Source organism: Mustela nigripes, chromosome 1 (genome assembly GCF_022355385.1).
Source record: "Mustela nigripes isolate SB6536 chromosome 1, MUSNIG.SB6536, whole genome shotgun sequence".
Lineage (NCBI taxonomy): Eukaryota > Metazoa > Chordata > Mammalia > Carnivora > Mustelidae > Mustela > Mustela nigripes.
In genome coordinates, this window is record NC_081557.1 from 259,178,080 (window position 1) to 259,199,266 (window position 21,187).

At 40.2% G+C, this 21,187-nt stretch overlaps 1 protein-coding gene across 1 annotated transcript; it reads left to right on the forward strand.

Moving 5' to 3' along the window:
- The first annotated feature begins 1,500 nt into the window (after nt 1–1,500).
- AMBN (ameloblastin) lies at nt 1,501–17,880 on the forward strand. The gene is given in 11 exon segments (XM_059377705.1): nt 1,501–1,599; nt 6,713–6,802; nt 9,327–9,377; nt 10,672–10,719; nt 11,221–11,331; nt 12,734–12,970; nt 13,859–13,901; nt 14,105–14,220; nt 14,314–14,358; nt 14,754–14,798; nt 16,858–17,880. Coding segments are annotated over 11 exon segments (1,422 nt in total). The 3' UTR covers nt 17,395–17,880.
- Nucleotides 17,881–21,187: the final 3,307 nt, after the last annotated feature.

The window sequence follows — 21,187 nt, forward strand, 5'->3', positions numbered from 1 at the left end:
GCAGTACTTATCTCATGAGGTGGTTCATGAAAATGAAGTAAGAGAAAGAATATCAAGTACAGCATGTGGCACATGGTAACTTGTCAATAAAATAAGCCATTAATAGAAAATATAGTAGACTTTAGCAGAAGATCCGCGAAACCTCTATTATTCCTTTTATTATTCTAGTATATAAAAATCAACTTTAAAAATTGGCCTTCCCTGACATGATGCTACTCTCCGCTCCTTGTTCCGTTCCAATAAAGCTTAATGCGTGACGCGCCGTCAGAGTCTTTCCCTGGAAAACTTAATTCTTATCAATTCACTCAGTTATCAGCTATTGATTGAGCATTTTGACAAATATCCTTCCTTCAGGGCTCAGCATGAACCTTTGTCCCTCATGCCTGACCCCAAAGCATCCAAAGGATTTCTCCAACCTCAAAAATTTTATGGCAGTTTCCCAACCTCAGCACTATTGAGGATTCAGGCTGGATAGTTACTTTCATGAGGGGCTATCCTGTACATCATCGGATGTTTTGCAGCATCTCTGGCCTCTACTCACTAGATGCTAATAGCCAGTCCCTCCCCCGCCTTCACTGCCAGCCAACTGCGAGAACCAGAAATATCCCTTTATCTCCCAGACATTTCTAAATCTTCCCTACTGGGGCATAATCATCCCTGATTGAGAATCACTGTTCTGTAGCATTCTTATTTTAGCAGTTAATCTATGTGGGATTGTGCCTTTGATATAATATATGATTTTTAATGAAGTTATTGTTGGTGTGCCATATTTTCATTGACTATTTTTTGTGCATCTCTCTTCTTTGGGTAAATAGCTGATAAATCCCCTACAGACAGGCGCACTATATTGTACTTCACTGCATCTGCCAATGATTGAATGGTCAGTGTTGCCTGCTATTGGATGACTCATTCATTTTGACACGGTTCATAAGAGTGAGATGGTTGTGTCTACATTCTGGTTCCACCACTCACTGACCATCACTTGGGGCAAGTTAGCTCACATCTCTATAGATCAGTTTTATCATGCATAAAAAGAGAATAGTATCCTCTTCATAAATTCATTGAGAGGATTAAATAAATTAATATCTGTAAAACACTAAAGTAATGCCTTCCCACAGTAAACACTATCTGAATTTTACCTATTATAATATACATATAAAATCAAAGGATGCAATTTAGTGGAATGAGTGATTTCTGTTCCCACAAGAATGTTTGATATGGCGTACAAAATATGAGAATCTATCCAAAAAATTAGAGGATCGCATGCAAAAAGTGATCTGTAACAAGCAGTTTGTCAAAATGTAGTGTATGAATGATTGCCAAATGACTAAAAAAATATTTGGTATCAGAGAAGGGAAAATCACAGTGGAATAGCATGGGCGGGGGAAGGAGTCACAAAAGAGGTAAAATTTGACTGGAACTTTGAAAACCATTTGTGAAGAGGTAAGAAAAGAGTTTAGGAGAGAAAGGTTCCATCACAAACTCAAAAAGGGAAGCACCATGGCATATTCTAGACAGCGTGAACAAACAAGTCTGGCTGGAGTAGAAGGTGGAAAAGGACCATGTGTTGGGAAAATGCTCACATTGCTCAACCACCAGGTGAATTGAGATACCACCTCACACCAGTCAGAAAGGCTAAAATTAGTAAGTCAGGAAACAACAAATGCTGGCGAGGATGCAGAGAAAGGGGAACCCTCCTACACTGTTGGTGGGAATGCAAGCTGGTGCAGCCACTCTGGAAAACAGTATGGACGTTCCTCAAAAATTGAAAATAGAGCTACCCTATGACCCAGCAATTGTCCTACTGGGTATTTATCCCAAGGATGCAAATGTAGGGATCTGAAGGGGCACCTGCACCCCAATATTTATAACAGCAGTGTCCACAACAGCCAAACTACAGAAAGAGCCCAGATGTCCATCAACAGATGAATGGATAAAGAAGATGTGGGGTGTATATATATATACACACAGACACACACACACACAATGAAATATTACTCAGCCATCAAAAAATGAAATCTTATAATTTGCAATGACATGGATGGAACTAGAGGGTATTATCCTGAGCGAAATAAGTCAATCAGAGAAAGACAATTATCATATGTTCTCACTCGTATATGGAATTTAAGAAACAAAACAGAGCATCATAGGGGAAGGGAAGGGAAAAACAAAACAAGACAAAATCAGAGAGGGAGACAAACCATAAAAGACTCTTAATCATGGGAAACAAACTGAGGGTTGCTGGAGGGGAGGGGGTAGGGAGATGGGGTAATTGGGTGATGGACATTAAGCAGGACACGTGATGTGATGAGCACTGGCTATTATATAAGACTGATGAATCACGGAACTCTACCTCTGAAACAAATAATACACTATTTGTTAATTGAATTTAAATTTAAAAAAAGAAAGAAATGGACCGTGTGTGAGAACAAAACAAAATTCAAAGTCCATGTTTTGTCCCATGCAATTGACATGCTCATTAGCAATCAAAATCATTCTTATACATTTTAGTCAGTCGTTATAATTGCCCTTGGTGACTAAAATATTTGTGGCAAGACCCGTAGTCCAATATGAAGCAGATTTGCAACATATATTTCTTTCAACAAGAACAATAATAACTCATGGTGGCTGAATATTTTCTGTATATCAGATAGCATGCTGAGCATTCATTAGTGTGGTTAACTTAAATAAATTCAATTAAATCAATGCCATCCTATGGTAGACCACATTTCACATATTAAATAATTATATGAAAATACTATATATATTTAAGTTGAGTAGCTCACCCAATGTCACATGATCAGTGTCACAGAAAGGCTTCAGAAGCTGTGCTCCAGCTACTGTACTGACATTTTCCACAGGATATTCTCTCTCTGGCTTTTTCTTTATAACTTTTTCTGTGGTACATGTGCCCTTATGTATCTCAGATCTTCTGTCATTCTGAGCTTTCTTATTTTTGCTATATGCTGGACACGGCAATTTTTAATTAGTGCTCTCGTTTTTCTTTATACAGTTACGGTCTTGATCAGCATAAGATAGCTTTCGTCAGCTGTGGTATTTCCTTAATGTCTATAATCACTGTCACTCATTCATATGCTGATAATAAAATCCATATTTCTTTGTAACTAAAATATTTTTAATTTTTAATTACAACATAAAATGTAATGGGATTATATTTTATATTTGCTAACTTTCCTGTAACATAAACCAAAAATAAAAAACTGCTTACTAGATGCAAAATGAAACCAACTTCAACTGATAACAACAATCATGATTATATGTATATATACCCATGTACAGTCTCATGTAAAATGAGAGATAATATCGGAGAACTGAATTGAAATGTTAATTTGGCTGTCTAGTTACAGAGGGCAAACTTTACATTATAGCTTTAGTGATCTTAAAAAGTCTTTGAGCAGAGCTGTGAAATGCTGAAACCAATATTTTAGGAGGGTAAGTTGGGTATACAGGAAATTGAAGGAGAAAGAAACTAACAAGTAAACATCTGGAACACAATAATCCAGGACTGAGTGTGAAGGTCATTTTTGGTAAAAGCAACATCATTTATAATATATCAGATACCTGGCTTAAGAGAAAGGCAGAATACATGAATTCTACCAAAACATCATTATTAGCATGTCATGATCATGCCCATAAATCGTAAAAGACATATACAAACACAACCCATCTCCCTGGTTAACCAAAAACTAGGAATCTTAATCCCATGAATTTACATCACCTCTGCAGGGGAAATGTCTTCCATCAGGTCCCTTCTCTACTCTTCTTAGAGCTCGTAGACCTAATGCCACTGCTTCTCCTTTAATACATACACACACCGAACGTTGTCATGGGACCACATGCTTCTCCCATGCAAAGGACAATGACCCATTTACTGAGGACCCACTGTGTGGCAACTACTATACCTTTATCATCTCACCAAATCTTCAAAACAAACCAATGGCAGTAAATGATCATCTTTATATTACAGAGGAAGAAACGAGGGCTCAGAAAGATTAAAGGACTTGATTTGCACCAGAACCAGAATAAAGAGAAGGGAAGGATGGGGTCAAAAATAATACTTTTTATTTCAATAACACTTTGCTCTTTACAAAGCATATCCACATTCCTTATTTCTTTGCACCCTAAAAATACTTCTGTGATCAATAGGAGATGGAGTTTTCAAGGACAATTTCTTGGATAACATTATTTGAAGACGTTGGGCCTACACATAGGTATGAAGACATCTTTCTCCCAAAATACCAGCTTCTGCAGTGTTCCCTGTAATTGGCAACATCCCTACTTCCCTAAAGAGTGTACTGACTCATCCCTTCTTAAGAAACGAATCTTAAATTCGTATCCCTACCATACCTAAAATCACAGCTTTGGAAAGATCAGGAGGGGCAGAGAAATAACAAAAGAAGTTAAAGTTCAATCCACATCCAAGACATTCTTATCTGCTCCTGGAGAAAAACCCATCCAAGTTGATGTTAGCCAGTTAAGTGACACAAATATGACGAACCTGGCTTCCTACCAAATGTGTGAAAGTGGGTCTGTCTGAAGATGAGTGAGGTGAGATGCGTACCCATTGACTTGATTGTTTCCTGGAGAATGTTTTGATTTATACCCCTCTCCCTGCAAAGAACATGCACCAAAGTTTTACCTGAAGTGATCCTCTCAGAAGGTCCAGTTAAAACTTCTTACAAAAGCCCAGCTAGGGCACCTGCGTGGCTCAGTGGGTTAAGCCTCTGCCTTCAACTCAGGTCATGATCTCAGGGTTCTAGGATCGAGCCTCACATCGGGCTCTTTGCTCATCGGGGAGCCTGCTTCCCCCTCTCTCTCTGCCGGCCTCTCTGCCTCCTTGTGATCTCTCTCTCTCTCTCTCTCTCTGTCAAATAAATAAATAAAATCTCAAAAAGAAAAAAAAAAAAAACCTGGCTAATTCTACTCTATTATCTTCAAATATAAAACTGTGTAGGAAAATCTGAAGAAAAAATCGCAATGTATTCATTATCCGTCTAATATTTCCATGTTCTCCTTCAAGCTCAGAACGTTATTTTACGTTTCCTTCTAGACTATGTGTGTGTTAGGGTAAGGGAGGGAGATACTTTTACGACAACAAATATGAGGGTGAACATCTTGAAAACAGGCACAGGGTCACTAGCTTTATCTGCAGATAAAAACCTGCACAAACAGATAATGGTTAATTTGGCACCTATTTTTTGTATATATTCCCTTCAGCTCACCAAAATGATTGTCTTCAGAACTTATGTCCATTATTCCTTTACTGTCTTGCGTGCAGTTGAGTTCCCTGAATATATACAAGGGTTGGTTTACAGTTAAAAATAATGAGCTTCCACTGGGCCAATGTCCTTGCATGCAATAAAAGGGTGTGGGCTAATTACAGGAGCAGAGTTTGGTTTTTTCCCCGTTTCTCTCCACTTTGATTGGTGGATTGGCACTTTAAATAAAGGTTTCTGGTCTTCCCTGAATGAGAGATACAGAGCGAGTCCTAGGCACAGTCTAGAAAAAAATTTAATCTTCTTAGAACTGTCTTGGTTGGCATCACCAGGCCCTGAGAACACAGTGCATGTCAGCATTAAAGGTAAAATGTGATTTTTATTATTTTCATGTGATTCCTATACATTCTTTTTTTCTATCTCTAGGTAGCTTTTATAACGAGGATTTTTATATGTCACCAGAAGTTGAATAATAGTTTATTGTAAACCATTAGTATGTTCCAGAAAAGACATGTCTTTTATACCCTATCAGCTAAGGAAAGCAAATCTATAGACTTTTTTTTTATTGTTTGTTATTATTAGTGAGAAGGCCTAATTTAGAAAGGTATTAAAAGAATGAGCAAATATCTTGGCTAGTCAGATTTGTTTGTGTAAGAGTAAAGAGCCTTTCAACTTACAGAATAAACTTAAAGAGATAATTCATTTTAGAAAGAGGAAAATTCAGGGTACCTGGGTGGTTCAGTTGGCTAAGCATCTGCCTTCAGCTCAGATCATGATCCCAGGGTCCTGGGACCCCCGCATTGGGGGGAACCCTGCTTCTCCCTCTGTTCCTACTTGCTTATACTCTCTCTCCTGCTCTCTCTCACTCTTTCATAGATAAAAAAAAAATCTTCCGAAAAATAAAAAGAAAGAGAAAAGCTCAGTTTTGAGACATATTTCCCACTGATGTCAAAGGCGATTTAAAAAATCAGTGTATTCTTATTTTCAAAAAGATAGATTTTGGCGTGGTTATATGGTAACTGAAGCCTAGAGTCAGATGCTTTAACATACCTGCAAATAAAAGTTTGCTTTAAAATAATTGGTTGTGTTATATTTTGAATGCATTTCAAAATTTACTCTGGAAAGAAAGTACATGGATGATATTTAATAGACCAAAATTTCACATAGTGGAAAGGGTTTTCAAAATCATAATTCATTTTACAAAATGGAAATACAACATTTAAAGAGCACAGCACAGAAGTTTTTCCTCAGGTTCATTTAGATCGCAGCTCCATAAAAAAAAATTACTAAGATTTTTTTAAATTGATTGCCAATTCATTCCAAAAACTAGCAAATACAAACAAGCTGTTTAGAAACATTTAGTTGTATTTTTTGTTTTCTTTTTTGAAACTGTTGTGGCAGCAGAACAGAGATGTGGTTCATTCGAAATATTGTCTTTTAACCACTCTGAAATAAAAATGCATCTGATTTAATTCTCCGACTTAACTCCGTTTCAGATCCCACTTTTCAAAATGAAGGACCTGATACTCATCTTATGCGTCCTGGAAATGAGTTCGGCTGTGCCGGTAAGTCCGAGTTTTTTAGACTGTGCCCTAAGAGGGACATTGTTGGATCCTAGGCAGTGCTGAAGGATGTGGCCTGAAGTCCGTGCATGAGCTCATCTGAATTAATCCAGTGGCAGACTTCCTACTGAGTCAAAGTCATAGTTGCCCAGACATCAGTCTTACCATCCAAAAGGACTAATTCAAATATATAACTTTTCTATTCAAAAAGATATTATAGTATTCCAAAGGCAATTTTGAAGTCTTAATCCATTCATTCAAAGATAAAGTACTTCCGTAGCCTCCACAGGGCCAGGGCACCCTTTCATTGTCAACTACTTGCTACCTTTATGTAATTGAAATGGAGAAGAAATTCCTCCACAAAAGCAAAGTATGTTTTCTTCATTCTTAAAAGAATATTAGCCAAGTTATGATGATCCCAAACAGAACTAAAGAGATCCATTTGAATCTAGTAATTAATCAACAGATTTGTCTTATGGGGGAGATACTGTGTGACTGAGAGCTTAAGTTTCTTAAGTCAAAACATGCCACGGCAATGGGGCTAATTGTGTGTTACAGTCCTACGCCGGGTTCACTCTATCACTTATTTGATCTGATCTCCTACGAATGCAGTCCTCTAAGTCCTGAACTACTCTGCCAGTAGTATGTGTTTCTGTGTTCATGAAGACTTTCTTCAGCTTCTATGTGCATGTGGCTGATATTGATTGAGCACTTGCCGTGTACGCAGCAATGTGCTGGGCACTGGAGGGATGGAGGTAAATATGACGTGGTCTCCCCTCTTGAGGAACTAACTCATAGTTGGACTCCAGTGAACTTTAAAATATTCCAGTTCCCTGAGAAAAGAGCTTAGCTCCTTGGGTTTCTTAAAGCTAAATGTCTGGGAGGAAAGGGATAAAACTGGTTACAAGGATGAAAATCTCAATTCTACAAATAAAAAGAGCTCTATTCTATTACCCAACGTGAACCTAAAGTGAAAGAAAAATTGAAGCCGCCACCCTAGCTTGCTTTTCTGTCATACTGACATCGGGGTCAGCCTCAGCCATCAACTATCTGTCGAATACTTTGATTCCTTTGACACCTCTGGAACCTATGCTGGTCCACACCCGTGTCAATCAGGTGTATCCCCAAGGGACACAATTGCTTGGGATTGCCAACTGACTGCCTGTCAAGTTAGGCATTCTCCTTTGACTTCTTTGTTGGAAATGTATCCTCTGTCCATTTACATTCATGTAAATATTGTTTGAATCCTGACTTGGAGCAAATGGAAAGCAAAGTAGACTTTGCCCTGTAGCTGGATCTGTCCAGGGTACCCTATTTGTGTACTGGCCAGTGAGAGGATGGAAGACTTTCCTCTCACAGTCCTCTCAAATGCTGAACAACCTGCTCACGTCCCCGCCACAAACACACACATCACTCTTCCTGTCTACACACCTGATCTTTTTCTCTGCCTGGAGTATTTGTTACATATTTACAATTCCTTTCCCATGATCCATTGCTAAAACTGAATTCTTTGGAGAAATTTGCCCCAGAGGGTGAGGTTTTATCTGTATAAAAAAGCAAAAGGTGGAGTGTAGATAACATACTCAAGAATCTATCCCTGAACTTCTTACTCATAAAAGATAAATAATCCTAATATATTTAGTGGACACTCTGTCAGCATTTGGGGTATAAATGAAGGAAGGAAGGAGTTAAGAACTTGTGACTCTCAATAATAAGGATTTCCAAAGAACCAGAGACCACCAAAATGTACTCTAATTCTTACTTCTCCATTCTTCATGTTTTTCTACCAATATTTGTGTGTATTAATAAGGATTGCTTTAGAAAGAAAAATATCTCCCACTTTAAAAAGTGTGTAAGTATAACTGTATTTTTAACAACTTTTAAATGAGCTCATTAAGCACATTAAGTATAAGGACACTTAATATCTAGAATTTTTAAATTTTTATTTAAAATTTATTTTAAAAATTGTATCTTGGATATGAACCCAAAAATACAAACACAGATCAATAGATTTTTACATAAAATAAACTTTCATGAAAGATGACAGATGATTTGTTGAATCCCCTTGAATGGGTGGCAAGTTATGTTTTGCATTTGGTTTTGCTGAATACCGTGATCTCAGCCACATTCCATTAACCAGAAGCAGGTAAGTTTGCCAAATGTGCAAGAAACTTAAGCTTAAGTTTGTCCCTTTTGTTTTTTCATGGGATAAATTTTTAGAATACAAAGTACTCTTGGTATTCTATTTTGTAGTTTTATTTTATTTCTTGTTTTCAATGTAACCTCCAACTAAATCAAATTTTGCTGCATTAAGATACAGACAAAGGATAGATGGTTCATGTGGAAACAAAATTATTAAGTATGGTGTGAATTCCCCAAATGATTTAAATTCCTCTTTCTCCTACTTAAAGGCTCAAGTCAAAAGCCCTCAGCTGACCTCTATGCACTGGGCTAGCTTTGTATTCCCAGAGTGCATTTAAAAAAGGTTCTCAACAGAGATCTCAAAATTATTCTTATTTCCATCTAGGTGTTTCCTCAGCAACCTGGGACACCAGGCATGGCTAGTTTGAGCCTGGAGGTATGTATTGTCAGAGTATTACATTTAATTGTATAGTCCTAGAAAGAGAAACACCATGGGCTGGTTCTGTTTTCCTAGCTGGAAGTCAGGACTTTTCTAGAGAAACTTCAGAAAAGTGTACGAAAATTATTAGAGCCTCATATTATCATTTTACCACAATTTTAAACTCTCAGGTATCTTAGGAATGTCGTCTGTGTGTGAATCAGAACAATAGTAATATTTAATACCTAATATATATTATATCTACTTAATAACTATATTAACATAATTACTACATTATTTAAAACATTGTCCTGAAGCCACACATGGTTTATATTTAATTCCATCACCTCATGGTATTTTATATGAAAATGTTCCCATGAAGAAAATTTACCTTACAAAATGTAGTTGTTTATAAGAACTCCTGTAGGTCACACTAACCTTGTTCTACAGTTCTATAGCACCTGTTTCCTACTCTGTGTCTACCTTCCTGTAGTTCTCATAACTAATAATAGTGCTTAGAAAAATCTCAGCATGATAGAGATATTTGACCAAATCAATAGAAAATATTGACAGTTCTGAGTAGAAAAATATTTATGAGATCACAAATTTTTCGTAAGACCTTGCAGAATTTATTTGCAGCATGACAATCTGGGGGAATCAATACTTACATAGGCTAGAAGCTTATTTTGAAAGGAAGCTAATTTCATTGAGTTATTTTTTTTTCTCACTTTCTAGCTTAAAAATCAACTTAAAGCACTCTAAATCTCTTCCCATTAAATTGAGATTGACTTTTCGTTGAATTGTCAACATTCTTGGTCATCTATCCAGATGGTCACCATTTTCCCCAAGATTTTTTGTATTCATTATTTTGAGGCCTTTTTTATTTGGAAAGGAGGTAGGGTTTGTTTTGTTTTGTCTTTTTTTGTTGTTTCCTCTTTGGGGGCTGGATTTATAAAAGACAAAATAAATTAAGTGGGGGGGAGTCGATGAAACAATATTCTTGCAGTTGAATTTCTATTTCAATTGAATGAGCTATTTTCCAATGTTTCAATGAGAGCCCCACTTAAATGATACTTTTTCTCTTATTTGATTAAATTTAAAAAGCAAGCTTACTAATTTAATGGCCATAACAACAACAATAGCAAAACCACATTTAACATTTCTACTTCTCAATAATTTTTTGTGTCTATTTTTATTTTATTCAAAACGACCCACCACAAACTTTGTGCTAATAACACCACATGTTGACAAAATAGTTGTATCATGCAGAAAATACATGTGGCAAACACTAACCCACTTTTTTTCTTGCTAGACAATGAGACAGCTGGGAAGTCTGCAGGGACTAAACATGCTTTCTCAGGTAAACCGCGTTTCCAATATCTCTTATTGCAAGAATTAATGGAGGTGGTGGTAGTGATATTAACAACAGCATCATAACTCTTAAAATGTGTTAGTGAGTAGACATTATCCTAAATATTGGAAGAAAGAATGACTAACTGAAATAACCTAAAACAAAAGAAGATCCTGGGATGGCATGGTAGGTAAAACAATATGGAATTTTCTTGAGTAAGAAAAAAGCTCAAGTTTTGTGCCATTAGTTTTATTAAACAGTCCAAAATAAGGGGGCTTAAAAAGCTAAATCTTAAGTAAGTTTATGGAAACGTTGCAGTCTGGCTCCGAATGGAAGGAAAGTCTGTTGGAAGAGAGTATTTACCCACCCATATGAAATCCACTGATGTCACACTTACTTTTGCTATCTCTACACTTTCCGTGGATTTTATAGAAAATGATAACCAAGTTGAAGCCAATACTGAAATAAAAGCATGTATTTGTTTTTGTTTTTTCCCCTGCATGTCTGTAGTATTCAAGATTTGGTTTTGGAAAATCATTTAATTCTTTGTGGATGCATGGTCTCCTCCCGCCACATTCTTCCTTCCCATGGATGAGACCGAGGGAGCATGAAACTCAGCAGGTAGGTTACTCCCATCAATGTGCTTGACACTTCAAGCTTAAAAATATTCCCCTCTTGGTCTCCTAAATTGTCATAAACTAGCTACAGACAGATAATACTAATGAACAGAAAGTGATCCAAATATTAATAAATCAAATACTATAATTGTTTTTAGGACTTGGGAAATTTTTAAATAAAGTGGCCCAAACTTTCGACCTACTTATACATTTATTTCACATAGGAAGATACGGCCTCCAAAATATAGTAGGAGACTTACACTAACAACACGAACAGTAACAACAGATAAACTGTCTCAAGGTCGAAGCCGACGATGGCTTGGACAACTCTCATTTTAGTCAAGATTCCCCAAATAATTATTCAAAACCGTGTTTAAAATGATGCCAAAGCCCTGGGTAAAATACCACAGACCCTGGAGCAATCAAAAATACATCCTTCGGTTCACCGTTAGTTGTTAGGTGTCTGAGAAACGCAGACGCCCAACTGAGGAGTGAAAGGGAGAGTGAAAACGGTTAAGAATAGCTCCAAGGTCCATGAAGTTTCACATCTGCCTGGGGGATAAGACAAGACACTGTAGGACAAGGTGCCAAATTGTGAGGAATAAGTAATAATAGCCTTGGGCGTTTGGAGATACGCAGTAGCTGGCGAGGCAGAGCAGAGCCAGATTAAGGAGAGACTTCCAGGACGCTCTGAGGATCTTGCAAAGGATTGAAAAATAACAGGGAGCCCTTCACCACAGTTAATTTCAAAAAGGAACAAATAAACACGGTTGTTTTAACCAGAACCTTTGGTTCCAGAAGGCCTTCTGTGACAAGCAGCATTGCTCACTAATCCACATTTCACGGGACCATAAATTATGTTAATAGTGACTGTTTCTCCACTTGCTTGTTTCCAGAATGGACTCCATGATGCAGGAACTTGGCATTTTATTTAATAACTGATTCTCCTTTCATTAACAGAAAAATATATATTATTTATCCTAGGCCAGGCATTTGTTATGAACCGTGTTAAGTCCAAGGCCAAAAAGACAAGAAACACATATTATTGTGTCTCAGTGGACTGGGGGCAGAGATAACTAACAAATCTCTGTGATCCAGTGAGAAAGTGGTAGAACAGACACGCCTGTAGGAACTCGGAGGAGGAAGTGACTCCACCGGGAAGTCCAATAGCTCTCCACGTTCTCGAGCACAGGTAGTCCCAAAGGAAGAAGGGAGACACAACAGCCCGCCCCAAACAACCCTGCCTGCACAGAAATCGGTGCTTCCTACATAAACATAGCTCCAAGGCAATTCCCCGAGACTCTCCTGCAAGCAGAACGTTTCTCAAGCCCTTAGCTTTAGAACTTCTAAATACCGCAGCCCAGAGAGCGCTCCCTTCCTGACACGCCTCTCAAATTTCTCTGCAGTATGAATATTCTTTGCCTGTGCATCCCCCACCTCTCCCATCGCAGCCATCCCCGCAGCCTCAGCAGCCAGGACAGAAACCCTTCCTCCAGTCCGCTCTGCTGACTGACGGCCAGGACACCGCCCCGAAGGAAGGACCTCAGCCTCCGGCTTACCAGGGACAACCGCCCTTGCAGCAGGCAGAAGGGCCGATGCTCGAGCAGCAGGTGGCGCCCACAGACAAGCCACCAAAAGCCGAGGTAATTCCCTTTCTCTGAAGTCAAATCAGGGCTCCCCACTAGCTCAGAGAAGGAAAACTGATTTGCGGAGCCCGTTTCAATAATCAGAACTTCCAGGCATAATATACAATACAGATATGCTTTTAAGCAGTCGACATATCTGGGAGTAGAACATAAATTTCCGTTCCTGTCCTCTGTCATCAGAGACAAGGCATGGATCCTAAAAGATACCGTGCCTAGAAGATGGTTCCTTAGCTGCAAAAAGATGAAAGCTTTCAGAGGAAATAGGACAGCCCAGAGAAGCCCACTCTTCCTATCATTGGGATGTTTTTCTTTGTTGGAAGGACTGAAAGAAGTGATTGATCCCACAGCATAGCAAGTAGCATTTGGGATTATTATTTCTCTGTCTGGTAGCGAGAAGGTGATCATGTAATAACGTAGAGACAAGAGCAGTGGGAAGGAAGGAAGGTACCATGTAACAAGTATGTGGCAGGTGTTTGACAGTTCCCATATCATCCTGATGACATTCTTAGAAAGATGGATATTATCATCCTTTTTAAAAAGAAGACAGACTCTGACAAGTTACAAAATGTTCCCGGTATTACCGAATAATTCAGTGGCAGCACCAGGATTCAAACCAACCTGGCATGATCTGATTCTCAAGCTCATTACTTCTACCCTGCAAAACAAAGCAAATTCGTGGTAGACAAGCCCTGTCTCCCGGCCCGTGCACTTGAGCCATGACAATAAAACCCAATTGTTATCTCTTGGGTGTACTGTCCAAGACTAAATGAAAGTGAAAATCAGGAAATTCATTTTAGATTGTTTTCTCATAGTCATAAATGAGGTAAGAGTGTATCCAGTTCTATTTTTATGGGTTAGTAATTTTCATGTTTATCTGTGATGCAGCTACCAGGAATGGATTTTGCTGATCTGCAGGGTCCATCGGTAAGTACAGATCCCAGTGAGACACTTTCTTGGGGGAAATATCTATACTTCAAGAAAGAAGAGTGCAAAACCTTGATAGCACGATTTATCCATGAATGTGAAGTATAATGCTTTCCTTTGTTTTCTTAAATATTAAATACTTATTTATTATGCTAATGCGTCAGAAAATGCTATTCCTGTAACTCTTAGAAATGGCCATAATGGGAGGCTTTCCTAAGTTATAGCAAAAATCAATTACTGATTTTGATTTCTACCACTTAAAGGTGTTCCAAATAGCCCGTTTGATATCTCGGGGACCAATGCCACAAAATAAACCATCGTCAGTAAGTTTTTTAAAAATATGTCTTTGCCTACAATTTACTTACAATTTTATCTTGGAAAATGCATTTTATAATGATTATTGCATTTATATTTAGCTTTATCCGGGAATATTTTACATGTCCTATGGAGCAAATCAACTGGTAAGTCTATATCCTACAAAAAATAACATTGTAAATTAAATGTTATCTTAAGAGCTAAAATTATAAAATCTAGGCCTCACACAAAAGAACCCATATTCTTTGAACACCTAAATGGGCAACTGAAATGACAAGAAGCCATACTTTCTATTTTAATAACTCTGGCCAGACACACACGCGCACACTGTAGTGGCATTAAAGAAAAGGTACATTTTCTATCTGAATTATCCAAATTGGCCACATTTATTCAATAATGACTCATCTCTCCACTTGACTCTGCTTCTGGGCACAGCATTAACATTAAGTCTTCAGGAAAAGCTAAGTGACTTTTAACTTTGTCTTGAGTAGCTAATAGGATAATAGGAATCTGCTATTGATGCCTATTTCTTTTTGAACAGAACGCTCCTGCCAGACTTGGCATCATGAGTTCAGAAGAAATGGCGGTGAGTAATGTCTTCAAGTTCTTATTAAAATAGTGGTCTGGGGAGAGCAGTCACAGATGACTTCCTGCAAGAGGCATTAGCCATGAATGTCACTGAATATACTACACAGGACTCCAGATGGTTTGACTCCAAAACCAAGAACTTGATTCTTATGCAACATGCAAAGATTTCCCCATGTTTCCCATATCATCATTTCTGAGCAATGACCATTCTAGAACATGGGATTTGCCCCCATTTCTTGAATATGAGCAGGGGAGAAACCACTCTTGAAAAGCCATTATCACTGAATAGCATATGCTCAAACCAAAAGAAGAGATATATCATTTGTACAGAATTCCCGCTTCCTCTTGGACTATTAACCCCTCGAGACAATAATTCAACAGCATTGCAACAGCATTTTGAGGTCTAAAAGACCTCAAAAAGAAGAAGAAAATGAACAAGTTTATATATTATCTCATGTTCACTACAAGTGTAGTTCCCCATCTGTCACTATACAACACTTCACAATGTTATACACATGAAACCAACGTGACATTGGGTGTCAACTATATTCAGATTGAAAAAAAAAGAAAAGAAAAGAAAACCAACCAAGTTTAAAATGTGATTAGTATAAAACCCAAAGTGCATGAATGAGTTCATGTGAGCATATTCTTTTTCTACTATCCATGCATATGACCTCTTTGAAATTTGAGACCGATAGACTTGCACAATTTTATATTTTCCCTCAGCGATTTTTACCGGTTACATCTGTTAAGCACAAATCAAGACAAGCATCATACTAAATTGAGTCATTATCCACTACAGTCCTATCAAATTAATAAATACAGATACACGCTATCAGTGACAGAACACTCGCATCCCAACATTCTGGAGGGCCTTCTGTGAACTAGATGCATAGAAAGATGCTACAGAGACAACAAAAATTAGATAAGGTTTCTGTTTTCAGGGAGCTTAGGTCTCACCAATAGAAAATGTAGATATAAGAGCGGATAGTGTCAAAATGATGGGATAAAGGGCAACAGGGCTATGAGAGAGGGAGGAGGGAGAGGAAGGTAGCCCAGCCGAGGGGCTCAAGGAGATGATATGAGAGGGGAGATGTAGAGAGTGGAGATCCAGGGGAAGGTAGGAGAAAAGAATACTGGATCCACATACCACCAACTCAACTGGCCAAAAATTCAAGCGAGTGTTAATTATCATCTTATAATTTTAATTAATTTATAGTCTGCCTCAATTTATAGTTTGTTCAAAAGATTTTGCTGCAGTTTATGAAAAAAAACACAAAATAAATGTAACCAAAAATTGAAGATAAAATTGTAAATGAGTCAAAATTGTAAGAGAGATGACAAAAATGCAAGTTCTCAGATTCTGCACGGTCACAGTAAATAGCCCAAGAGGTTGGGTTGGGCATTTTTGACAGCAAAGGCAGAAAAAGGAAATATGGTCAGTTCCACAATTCTAACTGTCCATAGGAAGAAAATATTTCCACCCCTCCAGAGACATCAAGCTTCTTTTTCTTCACATGTTCTGAAAGAAAGAAAGGGAAGAAGGAAGAAAAAAGAAAGAAAGAAAGAGAGAGAGAGAGAGAGAAAGGAAAGAAGGAAATCTTGTGTGAGGCTTCAATTATTTTAGAAATGATGTTGACCTGTTTCTCTAAAACATCCCTCAACACACTCAGCAACGGATCCATTTTCTTTGTTTTATGATGGTGTTGTCTATTTTGCCTGCTTATTGCATTCTTAACATTAAATTCAAACTATCTTTTGCCTGTAGCCTTGCTTCGGCCCTGCTTCCCCGCATGCCTCCTTCTCCCGCTTTCATCCAGGCATGGCAAAGGGTGTCCCCCTGTCTTTCACAGAAGTGAGCAACCAGAAAAGTCCAAGGTCCTCTCCTTTCTACGTCAAAGCCATTTTAGTGAGAAGTGTGCTCACGCAAACTCTCAGTCAACTCCTTGTTTCCTATCAGCTTTTTGTGGTTTCTTGGCGAAGCTGACCCCGTGCGATTGCATAGTATACTTCCTCATATGTGATCATGGTGTCTTCGGTCAATGGTTTTTCCCCAGGGAGGCCGAGGAAGCCCCATGGCCTATGGAGCCATCTTCCCAGGATTTGGAGGCATGAGGCCTCACCTTGGAGGGATGCCCCACAATCCAGCTATGGGTGGAGACTTTACTCTGGAATTTGACTCCCCGGTCGCCGGAACCAAAGGCCCTGAGAAGGGAGAAGGCGGTGCCCAAGGCTCCCCTTTGACCGAGCTCGACCCAGCCAATCCAGAAAGCCCAGCTCTCCTGCCAGAGGGAGCACCTGGAGCCCTTGGAGGGCTTCTTGCTCATCCAAAGGGCAACGACCCCAACATGGCAAGAGGCCCAGCTGGGCAGAGTGGGGGACCCCTCAGGGTCACCCCAGCAGACGCTGACCCACTGATGACCCCTGGATTAGCTGATATTTATGAGAACTACGGTGCTGATGTGACCACACCTCTGGAAGAAACGCCCACAGATACCACAGCCAGCCCGGACACTCAGCAAACGTTGATGCCAGAAAACAACGCACAGCAGCCTCAGGTTATGCACGATGTGTGGCGTTTCCAAGAGCCCTGAGAGCCTGGAGATTATCAGCTTCCTTCTGTATGCACAAGCTTCCCAGCTTTGTCCCTATAGTATATCTTTCTGCTCACACACTACCCTTCCGCAGCAAAGGCATTGAAAATGCTAAGCATATATTAATAAATATAAGTGGCTAGAAATAGTGTAGGTCCCCTTCTTGCTTTCACTCTCTTACTGAAATAAAATGTATCGACCATCTCTATGATTTAGAAACACTATTAATGACATTAGAGCAAGTCTAAGGGTCTCTGCATTGGAAAATCACTGTTTCTCAGCTGTCTTTGGTATTACAGAATTTCTCTAACTAGCATGACACTGTTATATCCAGGAAATGTGACATTGCTTCAACATGTTTCTCTAGGCAAAGGCACATATTTGCAGAATTATGAGATATATTATTCAAACATTATTAAACAGGGATTGGTGAGCAATCCCTGACTGGTATTACTGGGTTTGGTATATTGGATTTAAAATTCTCATTTGTAGAGCATTTTATTTAATCTAGTAAAAACACTTAGCCTGTTTTAAATAAAGAATTTTTCTCATTGGAAAATATCAGGAATTATATGTTCATTATTTACATATATTCAAATGGTTAAGAAAGGCATATGCATTCCCTCTCCATGCTACTCTTTAGCCCATTTTATTTGATTTGTTCATTCTTTCATGGAAAGTTTACTGAGTAACTACCAATGTCCCAGGCCCTGGCTAGGCAACAGGGACACAGTCCCTTCCCCAGTGCTGATAGTGGGAATGTTTGAACAGCAGACAATCGCAATTTGTTCTGCTATAGAAACGGCCACTCTGGACAAAATCACCTACTTAACATATATTATCTCACAACAACACTGCAAAGTAGATATTCCCAAACCCACAGCACGTGTGAAAAATGCTATGAAAGTGCCAAGCCCTGGGTGCCCCCGAAGCCACAGAAGCCTAAGAAGCCTTGGAGGGCCCGGGACGGGTCAGATGAGTTTTCTCAGAACAGTATTGAAAGCATTTGCAGAACAAGGCCTCCAGGAGGAAGAAACCCAAGAAGAGTCATGTGGGTGCCGTGTGAGAATTAGCTCATTCCTGTGAAGTGCTCTGGATAAAAAGGGAACGAGAAAATGATTGTTACTTGTCACCGAAGCTAGGTATGGGTCAGTCAGGACTATTGGCCTAAATGAAGAGGTTCTGAGACCAGATCTGGTCGCCTGTGGAAAGTAGCCTCCTGCCCCATTCTGTCCACCTCCTCCCCAGTTGCCTGGCCAGCTCTTAGACTCTACAGAACTCAGACCCCCCTCTATCCCCTATAGAGATTCTGGGGATACAGCCCAGGAAAGGCGCTCTGAGGCCTCCAGACCTTGGATACTTCAGGAGTTTTAGCAGGAGCACAAAGGCACCCCCTGTTGTCTCCCTCTTTTCAGGCAGAGCTCTGCTCACCCCCACTCTGTGGCGGGAGACCTGCAGATTACAATTCAGTGTGTGCCTTGGAGCAGCTCCGGCAGAGGTGCGAGGCTAGGAAAGTGAGGTCCCCATGAGCCAGCAGGTGCCCACTGAGACCCATAGCGGGCTAGACGGCCTCCGACCAAGAGTGCGGAAAAAGACGTACGGACGGATCTGGGTTCGACCTTCATCTATGAGCCTTTGGAAGTGAGACTTACTTCTTTGATCCTGTGTTTTCATTTCTATAATGGAGCTATGACCCAACCCACCTCCCAAGGCTGTTGTGAGAACTCTAGGACATGAGGTTCTCAGAGGAAATCGCTGAGTCCCAGCAGTTTCCTCCTTTTCCTACTGGTCCTTCTCACGAAGAGAACCAAGCAAGAGAGCAGCAATGAGAAGGGAACCGAATTGTTCCCGTTATCTGATGAAGTGTGCTTTTCCACGGACACTCTGCACACCACCGGCTGCTTCTTTGCAGTTGAGAGTGAGCATTTGTGAGATCGCACATGCTGGTTTCCCCGGTGGATGTGGTCATACCAAGGGCTCAAAGGTGGCCTCCCTTTTGGCAGGCTGGGCACTGAACAGCACTGATAGGTAGATCCGCTTTGACCGGGGGGATACAGTGTTGCTTAGCCCTTGAATAACCTATCTCCCTGCCACCATGTCCACCTCAAACACGGGTCCAGTGAGCAAACACCAAGTTGGCCAAGGATAGAGGCTACATGTCACCCACAGGAGCCACCCTAATTATTGAGAATTCCTCCACGGTGGCTCCCCTCTATCACACATTTACATGAGAAACAAATATTTTCATAATAATGAGAAACAAATATTTCATCCCATCGTGGGAGGCCCATGCTGATAGCTTGCCGTCTAGATCTCCTTATGGCCAATTTTCCAATTTTACTCTTCAAGGCCCTAACGCGCTGACCAATATGGCACTGAGGCTGAGGCAGGATGAATCTGTCTCAGGCCATCTCTCCTTCCAAACAAAATAGACAACCAGACATACCTTTCAGTGTCCTGCCCACTGAGCAAGATTGTGGCACCCTGACTGCACACTTGCAGCTGATGCTAGAATCCCATGCAGAAATCCACAAACCAGGGGCACACTCTTTCCTCTCCACTAACCGATCGTCGATGGGGAAGCCATGAAATTGATTCTCCAAACTGGGACACTTTTGATAATGAAAAGACGTGTCATGGGGCACCTGGATGGCTGAGTCCCTGGGCATCAGCCTTCAGCTCAGGTCATGGTCATGGTCCTGGGATGGAGCCCACACTGGGCTCCCTGCTTAGCAGGCAGCCTGCTTCTCTCTCTTCCTCTGCCTGCCACTCCCCCTGCTTGTGCACTCGCTCTTTATGTCTCTCTCTCTCTCTCTCTCTCTGTCAAGGGAATATATAAAATCACTTAAAAAAAAAGAAAGAAAGAAAAGTGGTGTCATGAATGATAAATGAATGCTGACAACAGGTATAAACCAGTACTACCTAGGGCAAAGCGGGTCATCTGTTTTCGGGTCTTTATTTTGTTTGGGTTTGTCTGTCTTATGGAATCCCCATGAAGCTAGAGGTGTGCATTGAAGGAAAGGCATCAAGGTCCTAAAGAGGAAATACTCGGAAGTCTGACTCACTTGCTTGTGCAATTTGCCAGAGCCCCCCAGGGTGGGCTGAAACCTGGCGTCATATCCACCATCTCCACGTACCAGGGATGCTGCTGCCCGTATTCTGTTTTATGGTTTCAGTGGAACATATACCACCCAGTTCAACAAGCAACTCAACATTATCACTTGGCCTCCCATAGTCAGGCAGACTGTCTCGATAAGGGTCCAGCAGCAAGGCAAGAACTTCTTTTCACAAAGAAAACTCCGAAGTTCTGTGCTGTTTCTCCCCTGCCAGGGCAGAGAGTTCCCTACAGCCACTGACAGTTTCCATCCATGTGGGTCCCTGAGTCACAATGCTGCAGGGACAGGGACACCAGGGCTGCGGCATGGACCCCTTTCTTGCGCTAACTTCTGCACAAAACTGGCAGGCTTTCGAGTGATATGTGTTATCTTCGAAACACAAAGAAGTCCAACAAGCACTCTGGTTTCTCTCCATGCAGGGTGGTGGAAGCGGCGGCAGCTTGCCCTCCACTTTAGATCTCCTGACATGGCCCAGACAACCCGACCTCCAGAAATGTCAGCATCCCTGTGAAGTTGTGCCATATTTATCTCCCACCTTCTGGCTTGTGGTTTATGCCAACCAGAACCTGATGAGCTGTGCCTTCAGTGTCAGGGACTAGCATGACTCCTATGGGATAGAAAGATGGTCCAGTGACCTTAGGACTGTGTTATGACAGACTGTAAGAAAAGTGACACAG